The sequence below is a fragment of the Pseudopodoces humilis genome, chromosome 3 (assembly GCF_049639895.1).
Source record: "Pseudopodoces humilis isolate 2021_Gansu_Grassland_sample_001 chromosome 3, ASM4963989v1, whole genome shotgun sequence".
Lineage (NCBI taxonomy): Eukaryota > Metazoa > Chordata > Aves > Passeriformes > Paridae > Pseudopodoces > Pseudopodoces humilis.
In genome coordinates, this window is record NC_142202.1 from 80,536,988 (window position 1) to 80,563,062 (window position 26,075).

The following is a 26,075-nucleotide window of genomic DNA, read 5'->3' on the forward strand; positions in this document are numbered from 1 at the left end:
CTTCTTAAGTCTGTTATCCCAGAGGCAGGACCCCCACCACTGATGGGCTCAGCCTTGATCAGCTGTGGGTCCATCTGGAGCCAGCTGGAATTGGCTGTGTCAGACACAGGGGAAGTTCTGGCAGCTTCTCACAGAAGCCACCCCTGCAGCCTCCTGCTACCAAAAGCTTGCCATGAAAAACCAACACAGTAATTTACCATTTAGATGTGAATATATATATATATATGTATAATTAATTTCAGGGATCCAGTTTAGATGGTCTTGTATAGCCTGTGAATAAACTGCTTGAAAGAGATGAAGACAGAAATAATTAGGAATGAGAAATGCCTGATTGGTGCCACTCTTTTTTTTTTTTTTTTCCCAGTTTTTTTTCTGATTTTTCCAAGTAATTCTGAAATCTAAAAGTGTAATTGTTATGTCTTAATGATCAAGTAGTTGTGTAGGTAAAGTACTATTAAATAGAAACTGAGACTTTGTCCTTATCAATAGGCACCACACTGTGGAAAAGACAAATACCTGTGTTTTATGTTCCTGAATATATACAAAAAGAAGTCTTATGGGAGGTCTAATACACTACTAGAACATCCATTCCTGTTTATTAATTGAGGCTGTTTGTGACTGAGAAACAAACTCTGCTCAAAAGATGTATTTAGACTTGTGCACAACTGAATACTGCAATACATGTGCAATGTGGTTTCTATAAGGTTGCTTCCCTCCAAAACCTCGGCATCTTTAAGATAATCTTAGCCCTACCCAGATTACAATAAATAACTTGATTTATGTGAGGTGCAAGTGTCAATATTGTAGCTAAAAATGCACAGAAATCACATTATCAGCTACAAAGAGCTCTTTTACTTTTAAAAAAATACTGAATCATTGGATAACAATGATTCTATAATGGAGATTTTCCTTAGAAGTTCATGTTGTTATGCTGTGTGTTTTGTGAATGTGTGTTGCTATGGAAAGCTACAACACTGTTCATTTCCATTAAGAGTCTGGATAGAAGCTTTGAAACTACTTGAGGAGTCCAGAAAGCTCTGCAGAAAAAAAAGATGTATTTATAAGGATGATTTTAGTAGGTTTAAAAGTGCTTTAAAAATGGATGGATACAACTCTCTTAGATTTCAGATATAGGCTGGAATAGATATGATGTTATCACTGATTACAAGATTTTGAGGAATCCTGAGGGAGATTGTCAATAAATTCTCACATTTTATTAACTGACAGCTCAGCTTGCCAAGGCACTTATTGCAGCTCAGGAGTGTTACATGTTGGAGAGTTTGAAACAGTAATAATGTCTTCAAGGAGACAAATGGACAAATATACAGAAGGCTGTAAGCCTAGAGCATAGTAATTGAATCGATGACTTGACTATGATAAAGTACATGGTGGACAAAAAGGAAGAGGGCAGTTAAGTTCTCCTCTTTTTATTGTCAGTTGAAAATGAGTCTGGAATGGATCTTTTGGTGAGGAAGTCAGTAATGCCTCCAGTGAGAAACATACAATTTACCTTCCCTCAGAAGCAGAAGTCCATCATTCTGTTGCAGTGGCAGTAAATAGAGTAGTGTGCTCTAAATCTTTGTGCTTAAACCACAGGTCTGTTCCAGGGGTGGTGGCTGATGACAAATGGTACTGCTTGAAAGCTTCTACTTCTTAAAGAAGAAAACTCTATTTGGATTTTAGGAAAGCTAGAGTGGGAGAAACATGACATGGGGGAACAGGTCAGATCACTGTCTGTCCAGGAGCAGGGAAAATACCTGAAGGGAAGTGTAAGAGATAAGATGGACCAACTACCCTTTTACTAGGCTGGTGATGTTCCCATTGACATAACACCAACAGAATTGTGACAGGCCAAAAAAAGGACAACATTATTTTCTTCATTTCTAAGCTGTTTTCTGCTTTGATCTGTAAGAAAGATCAGTTGTGTGAATATTTTTTTGTAATAGCTCCACTACTTTTGAATTAAAGGAAGCTGGTTTACACATGGGAGTGTGTGGAGGTCTCTCAGCCAATGCATTTTATAGAGCTCCTAAAATAAGATGTGGAATATTCCCGTGGGAAGGAAGAGAAGGGCAAAGGGGTGTACACGCGTTAACACAGCCTACTGAAATGAGGAGACTGTTTAGCATCCAATAGAAAGCTGTTATGCCTTGAGGTGAAACGTGGCAATCGTTTAGCAATACATAGAAAATCTTGCAGAAATCTGAAGATGCCGTAGCTGAGTGAGATCACAGGGAGTATTGGGTGGGCAGAATGAATGCCGTTTGGACTTTTGCCAGGCATTTTGGTTAAAGTTTCTTTATCTGTCTTCCAGAAGCTTGTCAAGTAAAATAGGAAGGGATTCTGCTTTGTGGAATAAAAGAAAAAAAATTCGTATATAGCTAATGTAAACTATAAAAACATGGTATATAAAGAAAGAGACTATTTTAAAACACCAGTTCCCAGTCCCCATTATTTTTGTGAGCTGTGGCATTGTGGATTGATTAAACCAGATCAGGGAGCTATATTTCTTCCGTCACTTTTAGTAAGCTTGAGTTTTATATGGAAAATAGAAGGAAAAAAAGTGTTAAGCACCTTGGCATGGAAAAGGACCTTGCCTGAAAACTTGTACAAGTGAAGATGTTATTTTAATTGTACTGACTGTTTTGGCTACTCGGTCCACTTCCAACTTCTTCCACAATGCCTGGCATTTCTAAATATTATCCTGAAAATTACTGAACATTGTACTGTTCACATGTTCTCACTTTCTGTGACTGGTACTGCTGACCCTGGTTCTGCTTTTCTTGCTGTTGATGCTTCAGTCTTTCACACATTTTCTATTTTCATATGTCCCACCAATTAAAAAAAAGCTCTTATTGTGTAATGGGGGGTGACTAGCTAACATATTTATTTCTTAACTCACCAGAGAGCCTGCTGCTTTTTGTTTCATGTTTTCACACAAAGTCTATTTCATTCATCATTTGCCAGATTGTCAGAAGTTAAATTCTAGGATTGTCTTGTTTCCCAATTTGTTAACTGCTTTGAGTTTCACACACTGGTGAGTTCCCATGTTACTTTCTCATTTTTATTAGACACAAATTTACTTTGTTTCCATGTCACTTCCATGCAGACAGCTCTGTAATTCCTGCACCTTTTCCCTGTTTAGAAACTAACTTTTAATGCTTATAGTTACCTAATTGTATTTGCCTCTTTTCAGGTAAGACCAAAAAACTGAGGCTGGGAAGGGAACAACAGGACTTTTTATTCTTCTTTGTAGCAAAGTAGAATCAACTTTACTTCTTAAATTGAAAAAAAAAAAATAAAAAAAGGTCTGCTGAACACACAGAAACCCTCATATTTCAGTTTGGCTACCCTGCTTGCACAGAAAGGAAATGCATTTTCAGCTGTATTTTTGTGGAGCAATAGCTAGTGACTAGTTAAATTAATCAGAAGTGTCTATTCTGCATAATTGTCCTGAGGATATATTCCACTGACTGCTTTTTCTATTTTAAGGTAGGATGTATAATGCGGCTAAATAATGTCTCTAAAACTTACTGTATTCTGTTCTGTCAGCTTTTACGTGTCTAAGCTATATGACTCAATGCTAAGATTGATTTTGAAAGACCTACTGAGTCTTATTCTACGTTTTTTAAGCCACTCCTGTGTGAGGAATCTGGGGAGAGACCATTCTCCCATTTGCCTGGTAATTAGATCATCTTCTGAGGACTCCAGCATTCAATAAGGTTGTATCCAAAACACTAGATTTAGATGAAGCAGAGCTCTGATTCCACCTGGAAATGATTGTGCTCCTGTAATTTAATTAAAATGAGTTGTCAGAAGTGAGTGTTTATGTATTTTTTAAATGTAACGCAGAAACTGGAGAAAACCCTGGTGACACTTCGTAGCTAATCATTTTATGTAAGCCTTTCTTGCAAAGGCAGAGCATGCATTCCTAATACAAAACAATGAAGAAGTCAAGTGGGACTCTTTTACAACAATGCTGATACTGGTTAAAGTACTAATACTTGTTAAAGTACAGTGTCACTGTTGGATTATACTCCTTTCCCTACCTACATTCAGATAATTTACACAGCAGCTGAATGCCTGATTAAATCTTCCAAAATGATTCTCAAAAAAACCCCATAATATTTTTACAACAAAGTAATCATCTTGAAGAAGATGCAAGTCACAGAAAAACAGTTCAATAAAGATATTATCTTCATCTCACATGCTACTCTGTTTATGCAGAAGTGACTTCTTAGTCCAGTTTTCACCATTGCAAAACAAATTGCCAGGACTTCGTATAACCTAGTGTTCTCATTCAAATGAACAAATACTGAGTGTTTTTCAGAGTTAGGCAGCCATTTAGGGTGTCCACCTGAAGACTTAGGAGCCTTTTTCTCATCTTGTAAGCTTAAAAATTCTAGTGGTGGTTCCTTAGTGGTAGCTGCTTTGCTTTAACTAGTTTGTGTGGTACTACACCACACAATGCACCCAAAAGTGTTTGTGGTGATTGCTCATCATTGTAGGCAAGGACCTGAACATTTTGAAGTTAATATCAAAACTCTCTTTGGCTTCAGTGGTGCAGAACTGGCCTGCAAATGAATAAAGCAGCCAGCTGGATATGTTGTAGAGAAATAATTATTGCAGACTCTGAAAGTTCCTCATTAACACTATTGCATGTGAACTTTGCAAGCGAATGCTTGAAGCTAATCTCCGACAGCTATTTGTTAGACAAGCAAATTAATAGCTGTGGCTGCTGGTTCGTGCAGAGGGTTCTCTTGTTTTTTTTGTCCTTTATTTGAAGACTTCAATCAGTATAAATGATTTAAAGGCCTCACTCCACTAGATGGGGAAAAGATGCTTATAATGTAGTACTTGCTTACATTCTGCAGTTATTGATATGATGTAATATTTTTACGCTTGGGTAAGTATAGATTTTGAATAAAAGAATTTAATTAACACTGAATAAATGTTCCTCATAAGGGGAAAATTCTCTATTTCTATTTCATTAATGCGTCATGCTTCTAGCAGTTAACTAATTTAATTTTACTCCTGGTGTTCAAGGTCTGTGCTTTTCTTGCCTTCTGTTTTTCAGTCTTTCTGTCTTTTAAACAGGCTTTATTTTTGTTTTATAGTTGAGAAGACCAGCCAGATAGAAGATAGGAAAAAGTGCAAAGCATTTTTTTCCTTTAGCTGGACTTTGTTCAATGCACAGTGGACATGTATCTATGTCTGTGCATAAAAGATATGTCATGGGAAAAAAATCAGGTTTTTGGAAAGATCCCTGAGATTTAAAGATTACAAACCCTATCTTAAAAAGCAAGCTAAGGGACAATTAATTATTTTAAATAAGTAAGGGTAGGGAGGATCAGTCACATTATAAAAGTAACACTTGCACGTGCAAGCAGCCATGCTCATTTAATTTGGCTTAGTAAGGAAATGTAGGGTTTTGGGGATCAAAATCCCTGTTGAGAGTTGTTTTTAGTTGTATATGTAGTACAATAGAATTTTGTATAAAATGCTTAAATTCAGGATACGAAATGAGTGAAGTGATGTGGCAGATGTTCAGAGTGAATAAAAAATATCTGATCATATTGTGTGTCAAGCAGCAAGAGGTTTAGTATGAGAAGTCCAGGAGAATGATTGTTTTAAAAGTTTGAGGCAAATAATTTTTCATTTTTATTTTTCACACTAAGTACAGTTTTATTAAAGGTTTTCATGCAGAAATGTTAAGTGCCTGGTTTTGATCTTTGGTAGTTCTTAGTGTTTATCTTATAAAGCTGATAAAATTTTGAAGAACTTCAGGTTATTTCATTCAGCCCTTAAGATCATGCTGTGATCCTCAGCTTTGGAACATTTCTAACTTGTTCTTGACTAGCATCTTTCTACATTTCTATTAATTTATGCTATTTTTCATTTACTAACTTTGGAAAGTGCTAACTTATTTTTTATTTTTTTATTTTTTTTAATAATGCAGGCAATTATGGTTCAACAGTGTATTTTTTTAGTGGCCTTGCCCTGAGGAAGATGTTTTAAACTGTATCTTGTAAGTCTTAGAGCAGACCAATGTGCTGTAATAATTATACTTCAGTAATCCAAAATGACACCTCCAGGGAGATACGACTTCAGTGTATATGTTATTCATATATATTTATCTTATCCTTGCTGGCAAAAAGGGATTAAAAAAATTAGAAAAAAAATTGGAAGAAAGAATCTGGAAAATTGATTCTTCTTGAAGGTCATTAATGTTTTCTAAAAAGAAGTTTAAAAATGAACACAAAAATCTCATTGTTGAAGAAACTGTTCTAGCTTTGTTTTGCATAATAAGATTTTTATCACTACAAGAAAAGGTCTCAAAATAACAAAACCCAATTGTTACTTTCATCTGAAACTGGAAGGTATTCAGTGGCTGGGAAACAGACAAAGAAGAAGAGGGGGGAGAAAAAGAAGCTTGAAGAGAATAATATGGACTCCATGAAGCCGTGAGCTGAGGGACAGATTCATACCATATTGTAATATAAAGAAAAGAGGTTGCAAAGGAGGAGAGGAGAAGAGAAGGGGAGTCAGCCAAAACTGCAAGATAAGATTTAATTCAGAAGAATTTTCTGTCTGGTATTTGACTAAAGTATCTTTCAAGTCAATGAAGATGATTTATAAAAAGAAACTTAGGTAGCAAAATTAAGAGGGAATGTGAAAAATTCACTGTCTAAATCCCCCAAAAAGAGCAGAGTAGGCGAAGTCCAGTTTGTATGTTTTACAAAACATTTGAATCATTTGTGTTCAAGGATGCCTAATCTTTGTTAATTAGCTGGTTCACTTAAAAAATGCATGCAACAGAAATACATTTACAGAGTCACAGAGTCATTGAAGTTGGACATGACCTCTTGATAGCATCTAGTCCAACCCCCTGCTACAGCACAGTCAACTAGAGCATGTTACCCAGGACTGTGCCCAGCTGGGTTTTAAATACCTACAAGGATGAAGACTCCACACTTGTCCCTGGGCAGCCTGTGCCAGTGTTCTACCCTCTTACAGTCAAAAAGTGTTCAGAAGGAATTTCATGCTCTTTAATTTATACTTCTTGTCTCTTGTCCTATTACCAGGCACAGTCTGGGAAGAGTCTGGCTCTTTCATCTTCACTCCCTCCCATCAGGTATCTCTACACATTGATATGATCCTCCTGGACCTTCTCTTGTCCAGGCTGAACAGTCCCAGATCTCAGCCTCTCCTAATATGAAAGATGCTCCAATCTCTTAGTCAACCTCATGGTCCATTCTTAGCTTATTCTTAGCCCTTTCCTCACTTCATTAAGTCCATATCTTTCTTGTACTGGGTAGCCCAGACCTGGACCCAGCAGTCCAGATGTGACCTTACCAGTGCTGATTTGGGGTGAAGGATGACCTCTTTCAACTTGCCCGCAACACTTTTCCTGATACAGATGTATGTCCACTATAATTGGACACTATAAGTGTTCCGTTACCTGGTCCTCCTTCATAAAGGGTAAGTCTTCTTACAGACTACCCTACTGGTCTCAGAGGCCTGGGGTTCTTTGTTGTTGATTATCAGTGAAGACTGAGGCAAAAAAAGTCATTGAGTACCTCTGCCTCAGCAGGCTAATGCTGTGCTACTACTGCTTGTGTGTCTCTGAGAATCTGGAGGGAGCTGCCTCCTGGCTCACTCGGTTCTCACCCTCTGAACTACTACATGATGAAGTACTTTGCACAGTGATGGTTGTTGTTGCAGTCAGTTGTTTAACTGGGACTGAGGGACACAAAGAAGCCATTCAGTTTCTGAGGTGTAGGGTTGGCTGCACCTGTTAGACGCTGCACTAGTTCTCTTCAGTGATGGTTAGGTCAGGAGTGCAAATATTGGTTAGACAGTGGCCTCTAAATAATCATGTTATCCCAGCCCAATAAAACAAGCAGTCCCTAAGCATCCCGTACATGTATGCAGTTAATGTCTTTGTCTGACACCAGTGCTCTAACATATCTTTCATTTTGAAATGAGTCTCATTTCAGCCAGTTATCCAGGGTACTGTCAAAGCCCATGTGTGAACTGTGTTTTGCAGTGATAAATGAGTACAACTTGTATCGTTACCTGTTTATTTTTTTTGCTTGGATCCCTTTTCAGAATGTGATGGGTGGCCTACTTTTATGGGGATGAAATATTATTTTCCTGTTCTATTGTGATGTAATGAGTCTTGTAAATAGTTGCATAGTTTTTTGGGGTAGGTGGTATTATTAGGATAGATATTAGTTATTTTTGGGGATGCTGATACGTCAACTCTGCATGATCTGTATTTGCCTCTTGAATCTTCCTCATCTCTTGCTAATTATAGATGGTCTTGGGGGGATCAGCTTCCTAAGTTAAATAAGCCAGTGTAACACACAGTGTTTCTGGATTGTGTTCAGGTGAGAACTGGTTCATGTCACCTACTTCCATGTTCACAACCCCCAGATTTTTTCACGGTTCTGAGGTGGGCATATGCTAATGCTGCTACCTACACACCTATTTGGGAGTAAGCTTCCAAATCCCTTCGCACTGAAAGCAAGTAAGTTCCTTTTTCTTCTGTTTCCAGGCTTGTTGAACAAACTAGTTCTTTTCTTTCTGCTTTAAGATTTTTTTTGTGTCTTTTTCCTGCTGATTGATATATTTCCTCTGTTCTATCCATTGCTTTTTTTAAAAAACAGACATAAGCTCTTCAGCAGATGCTGTGATTACTGTTACACCAGTTATCTGAAACTGAGAAGAGGAAGAGCTTCTGCAGATTTTTTTCTGGTTGTCTATTTTGCTTACCTAAAAAAGTCTCCCTCCCATTTTTTTTCTTTTGTCTTCTCTTCTCCCTACTTGCCGGCTTCTGAAAATTGGAAATATGAGAGGCCTTGTCTGAGCATTGGATTAAGAGCCAGGAAATCCTTAGTCTTTCCATGACTCATTGTGTGTGTCCTTGGGCAGTCTGTTACTATTACAGATAAAAGCTGTGCATAGCACTTGGCTGAAAAATTAAAAGCATGGTACATGATCCAAGAAGATTATTTCAAATTTAAATTAAAGCAAGGCAAAGGTGGGCAGAAAAGAGAGGCTGAAGAAAGTGAGTATGGGGGGAAACTGTTTATGAGCTCCATAAAATGGTTATGAAGGAAGATAGTTAATGCTCACAAAAATTTCTGTCTTGTTGAACCATTTGGTTCTGTCACAGTGCAAGCATATGCTGTGGTCATAGATGCATACACATCCCTCAGATTCATATCAGAGTTGCTATGTTCTTATTAGAAATGAAATGGATAAATAAGAGTGATGGAAGAGGAGAGGGTGCACTTTTCAGTAGATGCACTTGCACTCCACTTTTGTAAATCCAGTTCTCTGAAGATTTTCTCGGGAGATTGGTTTGGTGGTTGTGTATAAATGTGTGCAAATGCCTGAGGCTTTACTATTTGCTTAATTTTTGTTACATTTCACATCTTTAAGGATGTGAACTCTTCCTCACAATTTAGAACAAGTAACAGAGGTCTTTAGAGAGAGCAAAAGTCTAGGGCTTCTAGGCAGGGTCACCTGGAGGTCAGAGAAGACATGGAATAATTTACCTGTATTTTCCATGATAAATCAGACATAAAAATAAATTCAAGAAGTAACAGAATATGATATGATATAGAAAGCTGCCTTCTATATTCCTTATGTGGCTTCTCTGTCTAAAGCTGAATATGGTAAAAAGCTGCCTATAGAACATGCTGCTTTCAGAGTGTATTTGCAGATACTTTAGTACCATGTCCATTCGGTGTTCATTCACATGACATTGCCTGTACCTTTATTTTGACTGTTTTAATGATCTGTGTATCACCTCCCATTGCTGTGATATTGAGGGTGGTAGTTTTCTATTCAGCATCTAATTTCTGTCTAATCTAAGGTAGCCTTTCCATCTCCCCCAGCCTCTTGTTCACGTAACCTTTTCTCTTCCTTCTGCCTTTTTGGCATTATCCTGTGATTGTGCAGGTGTGCCAACACTGCAGGGAGGAAGTTTGCAAGACTGTTTGGTTTTTGCTTAACCTTCTACCAGAGAAATGCATACTTCTCTGGTGAAATACATTAGTGAAGGCTGCTGGAGTCCTTGTATAATCTTTGATATTTCATTTGCTGAGGAAAAAAAACTGTGCTTGGAATGAGTGTTTGGCTTTGAATTATTAAATGCCTATGTTTGGGGTTTATTCCTGTATTTGAATAATCATGGCTAATTGAAAAGAACAGTATCAGGGTTCTGAGATTCAGAATCTTATGGTGATGCTACAGTATACAAAAGGTCATTGTTGCAAAAGGTCAGTCCTGCCCCTGCAGTGGAAGCTGCTGTCCTGATGCCAGTGAGTGGGGTCAGTCTGACCTCTGCTTGAGAGTGTTAACTTGAATTTCCCACTGTTGCTGCTCTTCTGACAGGCTGGGATAGGAATCTGATGAAGAGGCTGGTTCAGAAAGGGTTTTTTTCTATGGATTCTATGCTATCAGATGTTTGTCCTAGCTTTTGTGATCAGTTTTTACTTCACAGACTTTCAGTAATTGGTCTGCTTTATAGCTGGGACCACATGGAATTCTTGTATTTCATTAAATTTATTCCTATTATTGCAAATAACATTATAGATCATCAGTGGGTCTAGCTCTGTCTTGAGATCCCCTTGGTTCCTTGTGCAGCCCTTCCTTTTGGAAGGCAGATTAACTTTCAATTGCCATTAATTGATGCATACATCAAAATTTTCCAAATCTGTCCTGATAGAGAGTAAGTATTTAAAATTGTCTAGTGCCTGTCAGAGGCAGGAATCCATAAGCTATTTATGAGTCTGGATTTGACTCCCATAAGCACTTCACCACATGAGTAATTGCCTCCCTTGGGCAATAGAGGTGTTCCAATATGTGTACAGAATCAAAGCTCTAGGGCAAAGTTCAACTTCAGCATGCTATTGCTGAGGAAATCATTAGAATCTAAAGGACGAGGGAATTTGTCTCCGGTCACAATTGTGGTTTTTTTTCAGTATTGTTTTCAAAGAGAATTCTCTGTCATCACTTGTTTTAAAATCTTTCTTACTCTCTTGCTAATTTAATAGACTTCTCTCTCATGGGTGATTACTGACAAGAAATACTTAGAACGGATGCAATTTAAATGTACTGAAGTCAAAGTTAATTGCATTAAACCTTCTTAAAATGCAAGAATCATATAATACCAGGAAAATAAACATCTAGCATGCTGAAATTACATTATTACATTCCTTCTCTCAGTTGTTCTACAGGCATGCTTTTTCATAATGGAAGACATAAGGGACTTCAATATAGTATAGACAACCATTTTAATTTCTTATGATGTTTTCAGTCAAACTTTTGAGGTTCAGTCATGCTGACAGTTCCCAGACCTGAGGGTTCATGCTGCTCATGGAGAATCTTCCCGGTATCTCCACAGTTAAATTTTATTTATTTTGTACATCAGGTCCTGCTCTTACAAGAATGAGGCAATAAACAAAGTAATAATAAACCTTCTACATCTTTCAGCACCTACTACCCCACCGATCTTTGATTTAAAAAATCTTCACTTTATTTACTTTTACTTTTATATGAAATTAATAGTAGATCTTGATGAAAATAGGTTAACTTGCTGGACCGATGTTTGAGCATACTCTGCTTTCAAAAGAAAACCTACTTGAAAGCTTTTATCTTCAGTTATCTTATTGCTAAATGAAAAATATTCTAAAATGGTAAATACGGTATTTTCTTATGAAGCTTCAAGGTCAGTAACTGTTCTTTTTACCAAGAAAACATCTGTTTTCATGAGTTTGAGCCTTAAAATGGATGGTTTCAGCTTTTGTTCTGATTGCAGCTGGCAAAAGAATGTGCTCAATCCCTAGAAATAAAAATCAGTTTGACCTAGTAATGGCTATAGTGATCTTAGAGACCAGAAATCCACACTGTAAAAATACCTGATATAATTTAGGAGCTCAAATCTCACTGAGAGTGGCCTTAAAATCCTACATCCTTTATAGGCTTTGAAAAAGTTTTATTACCCAACCAGTATTAAGCAGTGTTTACTGAATGCTTGGCCGTTTAATAGGCATCATAAGATTGTACAGGAACGGGATGACCTGGGACCAAAGGACAGCCCTGCGTAGACTCTGTCCCCCTGGGAATGAATCACAGTAGGAAAAGGACATTTTCCTAAATATCCCTTAGTTATTGTGGCTTTATGTTTTCTTCTGTGTGTCTCTCTATTTCACAGGATACAAATGAATGCCTTATATAATTTTTTTCCCTTCATCTTGGTTTATGCTTTTATTGCAGCCATATCATCTTCTAAACACCTGTTCCTGTTTTAACTCAGTCTTAATCTCTTGCCAAAAGCTGAATTCTGGTAGGAATGCAGTAGTCCCAATAAGGTGTTAAAAATAAAATAGTAGTTGATACTTAAATACCCATTTATATACACAAACAAATTAATCCTCATACCTCATGCAGGGAGGTATTTATTCTCATTCCAGTTTTAACTGCCAGGAAGCAAAGAGAGAATTTAAGTAGCTAATTTTTCAAACTTGCTTTTTCTCCATAAAGTTTTCAGAAGATAACCTAATGAAGACATGTGTTCAACCTATCTAGTTTCAAAGTGTTACATAACAGTGCCACATTCTCCTTTAATCTCTTCTGTTGTTCTCTTCAGAGTTATGGTAGATTTGACTGTTTGGATTCCATGTAAAAATAAAGATTTTATGTAAATGTGAGCATATAACCAAATACCTCTCAATAAAAGATACCATTTATTTCTGTTCTCTAATTCATCCATTCTGTGTCATGCTCCCTCTGCCCCCTCCTCACATCTTACTGGTATTTCAAATCATATCTCAGGTAGCATTTGGGTTTGGTATGTTGAGAAATGGGTGTGCGCACAGGAGATGGCCACGTCTGACACCGTGGCAACATTGGGTATGTGACAAGATATCCCAGAAGGTTCAGCATTGACATCACAGTGTGCTCTGCTCCTGTAGCATTTGCTAAGGGAGATTCTTAGAAACCCAGTTAACATCTGTGTACTGGTTTCTGTGACATAACTAACTATAAACATTGCAGGATGTGAAGAGTAGACTGTTTCTTGGCTTTCTGAGCTTGGTAGATGGTTTTTTTTTTTAGATCAACAACGTAACAGTTTAGAGACAAAAGCACCTCCCCTGCCCAGGGAGGTGATTGAATCACCATCCCTAGATGTGTTTAAAAAAAGACTGGGTATGGCACTCGGTGCCATGGTTTAGTTGAGGTGTTAGGGCATGGGTTGGACTCTTGAAGGTCTCTTCCAACCTTGTGATTCCGTGAATTCTGTGAAAAATTAAACTGCAATTATAGCCTCCAGGCCATCAGCAATTTAGAGTATTAACCAAAGTGGTTGGCTTGTTTCCTTGTGGCCTCTTTGTTTGTAAAGCACTTTACCACAGTAGTTATTAATAAATCTTTTCCTAACAATCCATTTGAAGGCAGAGCATGTGACCTCTGGTGCTGCTCTATAATATCCCGTGTCATTTTCACCTGATTATTGGGTTTTCTAAGGTGTTTCAGCGTAAGAGATGAGAAGGTTGTCTTATGATTGGCCTCAAACAGGCTCTGAACGGGGCCCTAAATTTGGACAAAGAGAGAAAGACTGATTTTCACTAAATTAAAATTCAAAGATGCATTGACCTACAACATAAATATCTAATGTCTCTGGCATCTTGCAAGTGGAGAATCCTGAAGATAACTGTATTGCTGTTACACTGGGTTTTAAGGAGAGTATGAGAGAAACCCACATAATTTATTTGGTTGATGCTTGTGTGATAGCCTTGTTAATGCACCCAATTTGCATCTCTTTTATTTAGTGCAAATGCTTGCCTAGACTTCAATTTGTAGCAAGATATACTGCTTTTTCCTCCTTTCTTCTTAGGTTTACTGTTCAGTTCCTCTTTCTCTTTAGCTTTCCACCATGTTTCTTCCAAACCTGAAATAATCTTAGCCTGCTGTTTTACTCCTATAAAGGGCAAGGGAGTCGAGGGGAGAAAAAAGACAAGAAACATAAGCAAGGAAAGACATCTCCAACCAGGCCCTGAAGGGGATTCTGGCTTCTAGATTTTACCTGCTGCTGCAGCTGGGAAACAAATAACTTTTTGTAGTAATCTTGCTTTCCTGGAGAAACTGTGAGCAAGACTTTATCTCCTACTGCAGTATATCTGACATAGTACAGGCTGGAGGTAAATCCTGATGAAAGGTGTATTGTGTAGGTTTAAGGGAGAAGGATTGATTGGAGTCAGAAAAAAAATGTTAGGGGTATTGGTTAAAAATAGGAGAAAGATGATTTAAGTTACTGTGGGGAATGATTAAATACTAATAGGGAATAATAGAGATAATGTTAGTTTATGGTGAAGGGATCATTTAACCTGGAAAACGAAGCTGGTAATAGAAGAATATATTGTTAATTTTTCTGGTTTGGATGATGCAGTACCTGAAAGTCACCCTTCTGTTTTAGAGTGTGCTGCAGTACTTCATGGTTAAAAGGAGAGGAGAGAGAGAGGAAAGGACACATTTTCCAGCTTAGAATCCAGCTGTGTTACTGAGTAGTAAAGACCTAAAACCAGTTCTTCTCTTTCACGTATGTTAGCACTTCCCTCTCTTGAAGTCACAATAGGATTGAAATAGAGCAAGAGGGTATTTTGGTGAGATAGGATGCTTCATAAATTTTATTGCAGAGAATACCACCTAGGAGCATCTAATTGAGAGCAACAGCCATGCAAATGAGCAGAACATCACACATCTGGGTAAACCAGCATCTAAACAAAGAAGTATCAGCATAATTTTGAGAGAGAAGATTCACTGTTAAAGAGAGGTTATGTGGCCACTTAGCTGACCCTATTTATTCTCTCTGGAATTAGGTACAATTCACTTGCTTCATCGTCAACAAAATAAATCCATATATTTCTCTGTTTATACCTTTGTTTTATAAGACAGCAGACTATTCATAATGCCTTGTTCAGGGCTTTTTTCATCCTCATCTTCAGTGCCGAAATACTGTAAGGTACAGCTGCTGAATGCTGCAGCAGCACCAGTGTGTCAGTTCTTTCCCTTTCTAGGGAAGTTACAACAGTATATTATTGATTCTGATCAATAATGAAACAGATTCCCAAGAGTGCAGAGAAATCTAGTGGCATGAGAACTGCAAAAACAGAGCAAAGGCTTAGAGTGGCATGGCTTTCAGAGAATGTTGCAGGAGCAAGTCCTGCCATGACAGCAGACTGTGAGCGTGGAATGACCCACTGGAGTGCAGGGCTTGGAAAGTGTGGCAGGCCCACCCTCCTCCAATTCAGCCTCATGACACACCTTTCAGCAGGGCTAAGAAGTTTTTAGAAGCTGCATCATGTTTCAGTTTGAGCTGCCAGGCATTAATTTCCTCATGTCTCTAGCTTTAGGATACTAGCATGCAGTTCATTGACACAGCAGCTTGCAGTGCCTCATTTGTTTTAGGTTAACCTGTGTTTCACAACTGCCCATGCATATATCTGCTTAAACACATGGTTTTCTGCAGCAGTTTAAAACCACCTGATGCAGAAACATATGTGCTGCTCTGGCTGCATGATTACTTTTAAGTTTGGAGTGTGGTGATTACTGCAGTAAAAACCAAACTTCATCTGGTGTTGACTAAGAAAATCCTAAATTCCATGGGGTTTTTAGCTCAGTTCACTTTGTATCAGTAATTAGAATGCAACATTAGTACCCAGTTACACCCCCTGTTACGGTTTACATCCAAGAAAGTGTATGTAAGACTAGCAAAGGTAAGTAATACTGCTATTTCTGTGCCTGTCTTAATGATGGGTACCACAAGAAGTAACATCTGCCATGGAAATAAAAATAGTGCAGGCTAATGAGGAAGGGTTGGCAGAAAAAAAAAAAGAAGCAATGAAGTTTTGGGGCTTCTAGGTGTAAAGAAACAAAAAGATTAATAGCCATCTCATCCTGAAAGAAAACAAACCCAAAAAACTTTCCCTTTTTTCACACAAAGAACTGCTTGATCTAAAATTTTAAAGAATTGCTTGTCTTCATATCAACTGAAAACATGCAAAGATTTGTTTTCTACTGTTTTTGCAACTGCCAGTGTTGCAAAAAAAAACAAACCCAGTGGTTTTCTGTCTAAAGCTTTGGCAAGTTTCAGCATGCAACTGTTAACAATAGCAAAGTGATAGCTTGCAGTACACATGCACAGCCTGGTACTTTGGAGGAATCTCTTGCTTTTTCTCATGTATCTCTGTCACATTTCAAATCTAGCTTCATTATTATAAGAAATTAATACTTTAAAAAGGATTAGCTAGAAAGAATGCATGCTGATTTGTAGATGGGTTTATTTCTTAAATCCTGGAGGTACATTATCAGATTGAGAAATCATATTTAAAGAAGGAAACCCTTGCTTTAGTTGAAATTAATTCCACTAGAAATGGAATGAAAGGAATCTAATTCTCTTTCTGCTCGGTTGTTTTGGTTGTATTTCACATTTTCTGTAGCTTGGACAGAAGTGATTTATCAGAGTGGTGTTCTAATCAGTTTCTTCCTGCATTGAAGACTGGAAAGCCCTCAGATGTACAGTGCCTTTCACGTTGTACAGCAGAGGACTTACCTTTCCCCAGCCTTCTCCTAGGAGTTCTGGGGAACTTTAGTCTTCAGATGAAAGGTCTGCTGGAGCCAGGTCCTTCCCAGCTTTCATTGCCACTTCTCTTCCTCTGCTTCTCTGGTAACATAACACTGACCAAAATTATGTTTCCCGTAAGACCTTAAAGCTGTTCTTAAAGCACATACTCATTGAGATGTGAAATTCCCTGCAGATGTATCTGCCAAAAATGACCTTGACATCTTGTGGAGTGAATGAGGTAAGAGTCCTTCACAGAATGTCCCCTCCTCCATACCCAAATCTGAGCCCTGGAGGGGTTAGTGGGTCAGACAGCAAAGCCACCATTCCACATACCTTTGTTCTTCAACCCAATTTGCAGGGTTTTAGTATGTCAGGATAGCATGGTTCCACAATCTGTGCTGTGGCTGTTGACTTCATTATTGCCTTCGTGACATAGTCCTGTGCAGCACAGTGCTGCTGTGTTTAGCTGAGTATTCTGGCTGTATTTTAGTTTCTGTCTCCTTTGGAACCTGAGCATGATAGTGATAGTCATGAGCACTTTTAGATTGACCCTATACTTCAGTTTTGTTATTTTATTAAATATTTTAAACTTGGCTTGTACAACGGTATCTGTTCTGTCAATTTGTAATATTGTAGTATCATTTTAGTGACCCTTTCAAAGGACTCATATTCCTCTAGAGACATTTTTGTTCAAAATTTTTTTTCTATAGTAAAATATTTAAGACATACCAGCCTAGTGGTATGAAGTTACGCTGCTATGAGCACAGGCTGATGTTTGCTTGGTTTTCTTAGACCAAAAATGCAAAGGAAGGGTAATTAGATAAAACAATTTTTAATGTTCTGGTGCATACTCAAAACCAGACTTCTCACTGCATGCCATTTAAAGCATGTTAGGATACAATTATTGTTGACATGGTGTGTTAAGTGGCTGCCATTGATGGGCTGTGGAGGGGATATTAGAGCAGCCAAGTCTGCTTATATGACCTCCATGCCATAGGAGAAACAGGCACTGAGTGACCCAAGGTCACTATTATCACAAGAGCCTGGAGTACAGTAGAAAAAGAACTAACCATCAGTGTAACAGAGGACACCTTTTCTGCTGGAGTGTAGCCAGTGAGTTTGCAGGCTGCCAAGAGGCCCTATGGGGCAAAGTAAATGCTATACTGTCAAGGTGGGCCCATCTCTGTGATTCATAGGTTTGATCATCTTGGAGGTCTTTTCCAACCATAATGATTGTCTTTGGCTCCTCTCATTCTTCTAGTAGTGAACATACTGCTTCATTCTCCAATTCCCTCTAAAAATGCCTTTGCTATCCCCAAAAGCCGCTTCAGAAATCTAGGGGTAATATTCAACAGCTTGGAAACATCCAAATCTGGAAAAGACAGCTGCTTTTTTATGGGTCTCTGGATTCAGTGGGAGCAAGTGTAAATATAGCAGTTCATGTTCTCTCACGTCTCTGCTCATCTAATGCCATCTGCTTTGTGTCCATTCATTCACACTGGTGCCAAAATGTATTTCTGGAACAGAGTATTTGTGCATCAGCAGACTTGATCCCAGATTGTTAGGTGAGAACAAATATATAAACTGTGTGATGTGGGTAGGGAGGTGAACTCTTAAGATTTAATGTGGCTATTAATAATGATCCATTGCCAGTAGTTGCTAATCCACAGGGTAATGGTAACAGTTATAAGTTGCCATTGCTTCTGGTGGTGGTGCAGGAATGGAAGGAGCTCTGTTTCCCTTCTGGGAAAGGCCTTATTCCTCTGACAGTTCTGTCCCTTTTCAGCACCTATGGCAACACCAAACTTCATGCAGAGTTTATCAGAAATTAAATATTTATAGAGCTGGGACCTAGACATGGTGCAGATGCTTTAATCTTCCCACATGTTGATCTGTCTTTATTTTGCAGGAATGAGAAATGTGTCAGGCAGGGCTATGGCCTCAGTTTGTTTATTCATATTACTTCTGTATGGGTATTAGTGCATTAATAAATATGGGGAAAAGGGATATGTAGATTCAATTGTATTCATACAAACATGTTTATATCACTTTCTCTGATTCTTTTTCCAAGGTAGAAGTGTATTCTATGTACAGGGCATCTTGACTACAATATGATTGCAACCACACAAGCAGTTGTACTAGCTGTAGTTATTAAGGCTTAAGCCATAACATTTAGCACTAGCCATAACATTTGTAGCAATACAAATCTGGATGTGAATCAGACTGGTCTGAGGCTTTGAGTATATGTTATCTTTCAAATCCAGCTGTACATGTGGAAAAAACCCACTATTCTCAGCTTTTCACTCTCATTTCCACCAGAGATTTCTCTCTCCCCTGTGATCTGCCAGCAGAATTGTTTGTGCAAGCCCTTCCTTTCCTTTTTCTAGGATAAACCCATCCATTTGGCGCAGACCAGAGGGCAGAATTTGGTTTATCAGTCTGATTTCACCAGACACTAGGAGAAACTCTCAAGTGGTCTTTTGTGGGGAGAGGGGCCTGGTAACTTGCAGCAGAGACACCACGAGCCTGTGAGATTAGTATCTCGCACAGCAGGATCTAGGAGCAGAGGTCTGCCCACAGCTGTCCTTGTCTTTTTGGGAAGGTTATTCTCTTCCTGTGCACATGGATGGCATGGCATTGCTTGATTACCTGTCAGCCTTGAGTGGAAATAAATACAGCATTTGATGTTGATTGTAGACTGTAGCCTTGCTGGTGTGTAATCAACGTTTCCTCTGCAGTCGTTTCATCACGCCTGATTTCACACTAGCACATGTGCAGGATTAAAATGTGGGTATCTGTCTATGTACAGACTGTCTGTTGCAGTAGATATGATTTAAGATAGCCATGTAAGTTGTGTTCTTCTAAAACACAATGAAGCATTATGAACTGTGTGTGGTAGTGTTTAAAAATTGGTCTAATGTTCAAAGAAGACAACAGTAAAATGTCTTTTACACGTTTAAGCTTCAGGTTTGAGCTGAGTGGTGTTCTATTCCTTGTTGTGCAGTGAAAAAAACCACAGCAGTCATATTTCAAGAAGCATTCAGAGATTTAATTTCTTCTGCTAAAACTGAAGCATACATAACTACTTTCAACCCACTATTTTCCTTTATAATTATGCAGGAGTAAACAGAACTACAATTCCCTCTCTAAAACTGAAAAGAAATTCTGTATCTTTCATTTAGCTCTTAGGAGAGACACAGATATTAAAAATTCTTCATTGTCACATTTGAGAGACATTCATAGGGATTTTTATGCAACATTCACTTGGACTTCTTAAAAGAGAAGGACATAAGAACAGTTTCAAAGCTTGTGTTACAACATGGGACTTTTGGAACATTATTTCCTGTTTTGTGGAAGTAAGGATCTGGCTCCTGTTCTGGTTCTTGCAGGTGATTCAAAGATTGCTCTGCTTTTTCCTTGCTTAGCTGATTTGCAGATTTCATTTCTTTAAAATATGTTGTTTAGCTGCTTCTATCACTCTTCTGCTTTTCTTATAGCAGTCATCCACTCTGCCAGCTCACCTAGTGTTAGCACTTGGTAGAAGAGATTTCTTTTCACCAGCTTCAGCCACCTGGAACCACCTTCTTTTATCTCTAAATTCCTTACATCTCCATAGTTTAAAAAATATTTTCAGAAGTTGCACCTGTTTTCTTTCACTTTTTATTCCTTGGTGTTTGGACATACTACACTTGACCAGGTTGCTCACGGCAAGTGGAATTTGAGCTAGATAATCTTTATGGTCTCTTCCAGCCCATTCTGTGATTTTCCTGAGAAAGCCAAGAGAGCACATGTTCTAAAATTGAATGTCACTACCTGTATTTCTTAACTTGTCCTGACTTCAAGAGATTTTAATAAAGTTGATGCTGCTTTATTGTTTACCAAAAGAGTGATTTTGTAAGATATATCTATCGTTCATAAGTCTATGGTGCTCCCTCTGTACTGATCTCTTAAAGTACTTGAAAATGTGAAGTTGATGTTTGTTCATTATCCAGAGGTCTTGGCACCTTCTGGCTCTGTGGAAATTAATGGGATAGAGGGCTGAGATGCACTTGATACTCTGTGACAGAGTAAGATTAATCTTCAGAAATAATTGAGAGGAAAGGAAGAAAACAATGTCTCCTGTCATAGAAGTATGGATGGTAGAGTACATAAATTGTTCTTAAGAGTGGATTAATACTGTCTATCTTGAGTGCTTTAAGAAGGGGACAACGTGCTGAGGTAAGGTCAATAAAAAAACTGATTAGAGAACTGACTTTTATTCTGAATTTAGTAATAAACCTTTGTAGATGAGATAACTGTTTGGCACATTATTTTTCTTTCAAAATGCACTCATAGCAGTGAAATACTGGATGTGCAGGCTTTGCTTAAAGCATTGCCACTAAAGCTGGAAGAAGCTAGTAGTTGTCTGTCTTGTAGAGAAAGTATCCTAATAGATGGAAAACTGGGGTTGAACCACGTTGTCCCATTTTCCCAACCTATAGTAATTCATTTATTATGTAGAACATATAGTTTACTGCTGTTTAGATATCAAATTGCATCTACAGTAACGGTATAATAAAGGAAAATTTTATATGCTTCACATTGAACTTTGGATGGATTAGGTGAAACTTCATAAGTGGTTTCGTTTGAGTTGATTTTCTTCTCAAGTATTTTCATGGGTTGCAGGTGTTTTTTAAACAGCTTGATTTGCATTTTTTTTGCTGGTATGTCAGCTGTAGGGATGATCTAATGTGCTCTTTTCATTCACATTGGTAGTAAATATAAACACAGACAGTGATAAATTATTACTTCTGTTGCTTTTCAGTTTATTGGCCAGTAGGAGAGCCTAGCAGCCTAAGGAGGCATTATGTTGCAAATAACTCTCTCAAAGGAGAAGAAAAGTGTATTTCGTGCATTATAAAATATAGCAAGCAGTCAAATTAAACAAATACATCCACTCTAATGGCACTTCAAAACTGTGTAGCAAAGGAGTCTGAAATCTCAGGTAGAAAAATTTGCTTAAAATTTTGAGTCTTGTGTATTGAGATAGTTATTGCTTTTCTTGATTTTTCTGTTTTTTCCCTTGCAATGCAAGGACAAATCTCCCACATTGTTAAAGTCAATGTGAATTTTGTCTTTGATTTGACTGGTGCCAGGGTTCCATCCCTAGCCTGTACAACTTATGGCTCTTCCACAGAGGTAAGATTTTATGTTTGCTTATAATTATGTAAATGTCTCTATTCATCCAAGCAACTAAATCTTGAGAAAGGTGACAAGCATATTGATTTTGCTTTCAAATTTTGTCTTTAAGGGTGGGAGTCTTTGGCACAGCGGATAAATTTCTCTGCATGATGAGTAGTCTCTGGCTTTTACAACACCCCTTGGTTCAGCTGACAGAAATTATTTTGATGTAGAAGCTTACTTCTGGAAAATGCTGATGGAGCTGGAGAAAAAACAACTCTATGGGAATGTGTCAGTGTGATGAGATTTGCATGGGAAAGCAGGCCAACTTCCACCCTGGCCAGCCAGCTGCTTGCTGGCAAGGTTCACCTATAGACATTTCTGAAAATGTATGTTTTTCAAATTATAGAGTCATAGAATGGTTTGGGTTGGAAGGGACCTTAGAGATCATCTTGTTACAGTCTCCCACCACAGGCAGGGACAGCTCCCACTAGACCAGATTTCTCAAAGCCCCATCCAGCCTGGCCTTGAACACTTCCAGGGATGGGGCATCCACAACTTCTCTGGGCAGCCTCTGACAGTGCCTCGCTGTCCTTAAAATAAAGAATTTCTTCCTTATGTTTAATATAGGACATGAAAATTTTTGTTTCTGAATTCCAGTTTGGAAGAAGAAAAGAATGATTTGGAAACATGAAAGCTTTCAGGGATCTCAGTTCTGTTGTCTGTGCAAACTCCTTTATGCAGTAACTGCAGTTTTCTACTGGGTTATTGCTGTTAGTCTTGGAGCAGCAAAGGAGTGTTTAGGAAGTGAGTGTGCATGATTTGTTTTCTATTCTTATCTAAGAATTGTTGTCATGTCCCATTTATGCCTTGTAGCTGTGTTATTTAGACATAAATCCTTTGTGGGACTGATTCCCTGAGAACCATCTCAGATATGTTAAAAATTGCTTCCTTTTTTTTGCATCCTTTATAGCAGACATATAACTCTTTTAAACATGCTTTGGGCACAGGATCCAAAAGGAGTGTTTTAACTTGATTTTATCTTCTGTTCTGAATACTCAGTGATATTTTATGCTTGCATTCAGTTCCTTCTGGTTGATCATGCTTCATGAGTTCTTTAGTCACAGCATCGAGCAGAGTGGTAATTGAGGGTCAGCTCTGAAAATCCAAAGTTGTAATTGATGGTTATTCTAATCCTCACTTAAGTGACTTGAAAGGTCTTGCAGAGAACAGTGAGGAAATGTCTGTCTCAGAAGTTCTTTCCTTGTATGTTTTTCATCAGACAGGAGAAACAGGTTGTATCTTTTCAGAAGACAGTTGTGTAACCTGATAGTAATTTTTCCTTTTTTTTTCTTGTGTTTTTGTGAAGGCATCTGTATATCTGTTTTTCTGTCTTTGTGATCAGCAGAAAATATGTGAAGCAATCTCCTTGGCAGATAAGAATCTGGACGTGTCATTTCCAATCAGCTAACTTAACTTTCTGCGTTAGTATCCTGCAGATCCTGAAGAAGGCTAAACAAAACCAAAACCATACAGGAGAAACTGCTGCATGCATGTGACCAAGAAAAATGAGTTTGGGACAGCAGAAATCCTATAGGTCTCTGGTATTTGATAGATCACCTTCCCTGTAAATAGCTGTTAGACAGTTCACTTAGTGCACTAAAGAGAAGAGGTACATCATTTGCTATCTTCTGATCATATACAAGTATTTGTCTTCTCCCCTCGGGTAAGATTTTGGTTCCTGGTTATTTCAAAATGTAAGGCATTTTTCTTTTTGACTTTGGACTTTTCATCATGACTTTGGAATCAGGATTTGACTTACAGTGACAGCACTGTTCTAATATTCGGACAAAACAGGGAATGTATCAAAGATTTAATCTAAGCTAGTTTCAAAATACTATAAAATAGCCTTTTAAGTTAGATGAGATAAACATTCTTTGTTATTCTGGGGAAAAAAAAGTTTCAGTTCTGCAGCACAGGCAGTACTTGAGTGAAAAAAGAAAGTCTGGGACTTTTTAGGAGACATGTTAGGTAGAGAAGAGGTGGAAAATAACAAATACAGCCTCTGTTTTCTCATTGCATTTGTGTGTTATTGAGTAAAAATATTATTATAATATATAATTTCTGTTGATACAAAGAAGCATCTTTGTTTTACCTGCAATGTTGAAACTAATCACAGTATTGTTTTTGGTTCCTTTTATAGGTTGCCTTTTTGAAGATGTGAAGAACAAGATACCTTTGTTGAAAACTATTGTTAGATTTATTTTCAGCAGAAATGTGTTCAGTTAACTTCCAGTGGTGGAACTTCTAGAACAAAATCCCCAGGAAATACAAAAGAAAATGGGGTGGGGTGGGTGGTGTATTCTTCATATCTGACTGTGTTTCAAAACCAAAGACAGAGCTGTCTTTCGTATCCAATGCATTCTTAGATGTCATTCTAAGAGTGACTTACCTGTCAGTCCTATGACATCCAGCTGGGGTGACTATTATGATACCAAAGGTACTTCACTACCAGAAGGAAATTCCATGTGTATCTTGTACTACCTTTACCAGTGTTTCATAGGAATGTGTATATCCTTAGAGAAGTTCACAACTGGTAGCAAATATTTTTAAATGTCATGGATACTAATGTGAGTTCTTTACCTTTCTTTGTTCTGGTGAAGTTAGAGGCCCAACTTTAAAACATAAAATCTGTTTTTTTGTAAAACTTAAGTGTTTATCATGTTTATTGTTTCTGCATTAAGGTTTGTTAATGTAACAGAATGTTTGTTTAGTTTTGAAGTGTGCAAACAGTTTACCTCTGATTGAGAGTGAAGGAAGACAGTTTCTGCATTCCTACACCATATGTAGATTTAAAAAAATGATAATGTTTTGGAGAATAAAGATTTTATGGTTATTTGGAATAATTATTATTATTATTTCAAGGAAAGATAACATGCTGTTTACTCATTAAGTGATCCTAACCTTAGCAAGTGAGCCTACAAAGTGTTGGACTCCTCGCTTTTTTACACATCCAAAGACAAGGAGCTGAGGCCTCACAGCACCCACTCTGGATATAATTTTTCTGTTATTATTTTAGTTTTCAGTATTGAAGGTTGAACAAAATTATTCTGACTTTTGTATTCAGGGACTAAATTATCTAGCTCCAAGATATTTTGTCTATGCACCAATGTTGAGTCATTTTATGAATAAAATATTTTTTCTAAATTAGTTTACCATTTGTTCTGCCTAATTTCTGTGACAGTTTCAGCTTCCCAGAGTATGACTGAACAATTTGCAGAAGGAAATAATTCATATCACACCAAAATATTCCAGCTTTAAAATCTTTTTCAGCCTCTTTAAATGACCACTGTTATTATTTTGCATGTATGGATTAACCGTCTTCTTAACAGCCCCTATGGTACTGTGGTTGTGGCTCCAATAGTGGCTCCAATATCAAAATTTCGACTATAGCTGAACTTTCCCTTATTTCCCTCTCTGCAGCCACTTTCCCCAGTAGAGGGGCAAGAAGTTAGTGGGGGGTCACTGCAGGGACAGCCAAACTAAATTGGCCGAGGGGATATCCTGTACCATACAGCATCAAACACAGCAGTGAAAGTGGTGGTAGAGGGAGAAAGGGAGAGAGGGGTGTCTTCCGAGTTTGTGGTTGCTCAGAGAATACCTGAGCATTGGTCTGTTTGTGGGAGGTGATGAGTTACTGCCTTTGCATAGATTGGTTCAACTTTTGTTTGATTTTTTTTTCCTCTTCAGTTATTAAACTGTCTCAACTCACAGGTTTTCTTGCTTTTTTCTTCCTGTTCTCTGCCCCATCATGCTGGTAAAGAAACGAAGGCATGAGTGAGTAGCCAGATGGGTGCTTACCTGCTGGCCAGGGTTAACCCACTGCAACTGAAAATAAAGTTGTAAAATCCCCAAAAGAAAAAGAATAAATCTCTGTTCTAGCTGCCCTCCCATTTGGGGACATTTTCCTCCCCCCTGTTCTCAAATGGCCATAGTTACCTGTCTGTGTCTGTACCAGCAGCAGGGCAATTTGACACATTTAGTGTTGTTTTTACCTTTCCTTGATTCTGGCTCTGAGCCCTCTACTGACATTTAACTACTGAAATCCCTGGAAAATATCAGACCATGTATGATAACATATAATTGTCTCAGATGTCTTTCCATTTGAAAAAAGATTGTTTTGGCCATGTTCAGAAAATAAATGATCACATGCTCTCCCAGGAATCAGGCAATATATTATTCAGAACTCCTGTTTCTGAAGACAACTTTATTTGGT

General features: G+C 37.9%; 1 protein-coding gene across 3 annotated transcripts in view; it reads left to right on the forward strand.

Annotated features, from left to right (window-relative positions):
- Positions 1 to 24,957, forward strand: part of UBE3D (ubiquitin protein ligase E3D) — a 79,850-nt gene extending 54,893 nt beyond the window's left edge. The window contains exons 10-11 of one of the 3 annotated variants that reach the window (XR_015772165.1): positions 21,930 to 23,525; positions 24,003 to 24,957. Coding sequence is in view for 2 of the 3 variants with exons in the window: in XM_088052950.1 (XP_087909076.1) it covers positions 8,394 to 8,504 (111 nt within the window). In the remaining variant the exon portion in view is untranslated. Of the gene's footprint in view, positions 1 to 8,393; positions 8,534 to 21,929; positions 23,526 to 24,002 lie in introns of all 3 variants that reach the window. The other 2 variants (XM_088052950.1, XM_088052952.1) reach the window with 2 other exon arrangements.
- The last annotated feature ends 1,118 nt before the right edge of the window (positions 24,958 to 26,075 follow it).